Source organism: Mauremys reevesii, linkage group 1, assembly GCF_016161935.1.
Source record: "Mauremys reevesii isolate NIE-2019 linkage group 1, ASM1616193v1, whole genome shotgun sequence".
In the NCBI taxonomy this organism is placed as follows: domain Eukaryota; kingdom Metazoa; phylum Chordata; order Testudines; family Geoemydidae; genus Mauremys; species Mauremys reevesii.
In genome coordinates, this window is record NC_052623.1 from 8,921,321 (window position 1) to 8,925,161 (window position 3,841).

General features: G+C 51.2%; 1 protein-coding gene across 1 annotated transcript; it reads left to right on the plus strand.

Annotated features, from left to right (window-relative positions):
* The first annotated feature begins 641 nt into the window (after nt 1-641).
* LOC120398962 (putative olfactory receptor 52P1) lies at nt 642-1,639 on the plus strand. Its single transcript, XM_039526809.1, has 2 exons — nt 642-839; nt 1,052-1,639. Exons 1-2 carry the CDS (start codon nt 642-644, stop codon nt 1,637-1,639), a joined length of 786 nt encoding a protein of 261 aa, XP_039382743.1.
* The last annotated feature ends 2,202 nt before the right edge of the window (nt 1,640-3,841 follow it).

Here is a 3,841-nt window from a genome sequence, read left to right on the forward strand (position 1 = left end):
ACTAGAAGTGGATGGGTCACTACAAAAACTAATTTACCCCTGCTGATACTCACACCTTCTTGTCAACTGTTTGAAATGGGCCACCTTGATTACATTGGCCTCATTAGCACTACAAAAGTGATTTCCACTCCTTCTTGTCAACTGTTGAGAATAGTCCACTTCCACCTTAATTGAATTGTCTCATTAGCATTGACCCCCAACTTGGTAAGGCAACTCCCATCTTTTCATATGCTGTGTATTTATACCTCCCTACTGTATGTTCCACTCCATGCATCTGATGAAGTGGGTTTTAGCCCACAAAAGCTTATGCCCAAATAAATTTGTTAGTCTCTAAGATGCCCCAAGGACTCCTCATTGTTTTTGCTGATACAGACTCACATGACTACCACTATGAAATCTTATCCTTGTGTTGCTCTCCTGGATGGAGATGGAAAACATGTACCAGGTCTCAGCTTGCCCATTTCCCAGAAGCCAGTGCAGGATTGTTCCTCCACTGTGTTGCCTACCCATTGTGGTGGTGGGGATTTCCTTGGGAGACAATTTCTCAGGCTGCCCCAACTCACTGCCAGATTATTTCTCATGATACTCAGCATAATTTCCCACATCCCTGATGTGGGCTGTGTGCAGGTCGATGTGCCCAGATGTGGGGAACTGGAACTCATCCCCAGCAGCGCTTCCTGATGACCTGCAAAGACATGGACCTAGAACAGGTCATCTTCATGCTAGTTGGCATCCTTGGGCTAGAGACCTTTCCCTGCTGGATTGCCATCCAGCTCTGCTCCATGAGGGCCCTGACCCTACTAGGGAACTGCACAATGCTGCTCATCATCAAGACAGAGGTGAGCCTCCGCACACCCGTGTACTTTTTCTCTCTATGCTGGCCATCAATGACCCACTGATCACCACCTCCACCCTGCCCAAAATGCTCAGCATCCTCAGGCTGGGTTCCCAGGAGATCAGCTTCAACACTTGCCTGCTGCAGATGTATTTCACCCACACCTTCCCCATCATCAAGACTGGCACCCTCTTGGCCACAGCCTGCGACTGATATGTTGCCATCTGCTGCCTGCTCCAGTACGCCGCCATCCTCAGCAACCCAGCTGTTGTTAAGATGGGGCTGGTAGCAGCAACAGCAGGGGGAGCGATCCCGGTGATTCCCTGCCCTGTCCTCACCCTGAGGCTGCCCTACTGCTTCCAGCAGGTCGTCCCACACACCCACTGCGAGCCCACAGCCGGGGTGAAGCTGGCATGTGCAGACACCGGACTCAGCCAGATCTACAGTATCTCCGTGGCACTGCTGGTGGTGGGACTGGACATGATACTTGTTGCCGCCGCCTACTCCGTCATCCTCAGGGCTGTCTTCACGCTCTCGTCGAGTGAGGTGAACAGTAAGGCCCTGGCAACCTGCGCAGCCCACCTCTGCACCCTCCTGGTTTTATCTACATCTGCCCTCTTCACCTTCCTGACCCACCGCATCAACAGAGACATGCCTCCTTATAGCCACATCCTGCTGGCCAGCCTCTACCTCCTGGTGCTGCCCCTGGTAAATCCGCTGGTGTCTGGTGTGAAGACCAAGAAGATCCGTGACCGGGTGAGCAGCATTGTCAACCATGGCCAGAAGATAGCTTCAAAGCCTTAAAGCCAGGAGCGTTACCCCTGGGCCTCCAATACTGCCCCACTTGCATGTCTGTGTGTTCAACAGAGAACTTTTATTTAAAGGGAAAGGGAACCAAGGACCAGTTTGGGAAAGCCCCACACCCACATTCAAAACATGTCACCATAAGCAACCCTGACCCCACAGTGTGTTGGGCAGTGTCCTTTGCCTCACTTTTCCTCCTTGCAGTGGGAAAGTCCAGTGAATGAACGTCCCTTTAGCACATCACTCCCCTCTCCCTCTGCTGCTCAGCACCCACAGTCGGCTGCCCTCGGTTAGTGAAGACCCAGGGGTGCGTTCACAGCTGTTCACCTCCTACCCCAGGCGGGTGCGGGTGGAGCATGGAGCCACACCGCTGCATCTGGCTCACAGCTGCTGCTGTCTCTCTGCCATCACTCCCACGCAGCGGGGAAGCTCATGGCCAGTGTAGCGTCTGTGTTGTTTTTCACTGTCCCCACACAGGATCTATGGCTTAGCCCCTAGACCTGCTCAGCCGTGAGGACAGCTCCCAGAATCACCAGCCACAAACAAGGGCTCACAACTGAGTCTAATCAGCTCGATCATTAAACACTGGAGAGGGACAGGTCAAATGGCTGGTTGGTTGGTTGACTGGGATTTGGCAACCCTACCCCTTGCTTAGCAGGGGTGGTTCGGTTGAGGGTAAACCCTTCAATCAGGACAGGCTAAGCACAGGTCTGCTGCCTGTCACGAATACAATAAGGCTAACAACATTTCATTACCCTGCATTCAAACGTGTGATTTTAAACTGAAGCCAGCTGAAAGTGATCATTTTAGCAAGGCAGCTCCATCTGGGGCGCACTGAGGCAGAGCAGGCGTGTCTATACAAACACGGGCTGCTCCTGAAGCCTTCCCCACAGCTCGTCATTAGGTGTCGGGGAGAGCTCATTCACACCCTGTCTTTCAGAAAGACATCAAATCTTGCTTTAAATTCTCCAAGTGTGGGTGGATCCACCACCTCCCCAGGAAGCTGCTCTAATGTCTCAGTTGCCCAGGAAATTGTACCTTATTTCAAGGCTGAATTTCTCTAGCTTCAATTTCCAACCATTGGATCTGCTAAAGAGCCTCTCAAGGGGCCACGGGGGCAGACAGCAGGGCTTTAGGACTCATCTGCACCAACGAAGCAGCTCATTAGCAGCCCTCTGTGACTCAGTCATAAGAACATAAAAATGGCCCTACTGAGTCAGACTAAAGGTCCATCTAGCCCAGTATCCTGTCTTCTGACAGTGGCCAATGCCAGGTGCCCCAGAGGAAATGAACAGAACAGAGAAGCATCAGGTGATCCATCCCCTGTCACCCATTCCCAGCTTCTGGCAAACAGAGGCTAGGGACATCATCCCTGACCATCCTGCTAATAGCCATTGATGGACCTATCCTCCATAGATTTATCCAGTGCTTTTTTGAACCCTATTATGGTCTTGGCCATCACAACGTCCTCTGGCAAGGAGTTCCACAGGTTGACTATGTGTTGTGGGAAGAAATACTTCCTTTTCTTTGTTTTAAACCTCCTGCCTATTAATTTCATTTGGTGACCCCTAGTTTTTGTGTTATGAGAAGTAGTAAACAACACTTCCTTATCTACTTTCTCTACACCAGTCATGATTTTATGGACCTCAATCATATCTCCCCTTAGCCGTCTCTTTTCCAAGCTGAAAAATCTCTGTCTTATTAACCTCGCCTCATGCGCCATGGCCGCTTTCATGACAGTGCTGCCAAAGCCGGTTGCTAAGATAGAGACTGATCCAGGATAGCACATGTATGGCCCCATTGCTGTTGTATCTGAGCTCTGCAACATACTTATCCTCAAAACCCCTGTGAGGCAAGGCAGGGCTATTATCCCAGATGGGGAACTGAGGCACACAGAGGCTAAGGGACTGGCCCAAGATCCCACAAGAAACCTGTGGTAGAGCGGAGAACAAGGGCCTAGGCAAGTGCCCTAACCGCTGGCACTTTCCCTCCGTGAGTGCATTCTGCAGCCCCTCTCTACGCATGACAGGATTTAAGCACGTCATTAAGCCCCACTGACTTCAGTGCAATTCAGGCATGTGCATCAAGTTAAACATACTTAAGTGTTCCCCCAAATAGGGACGCTTTCCTGGACAGGGCTTCGGACTGACCTGACAGGACCATTACCCTCTCCTCCATCAGACCACTCCTCAAACAACCATG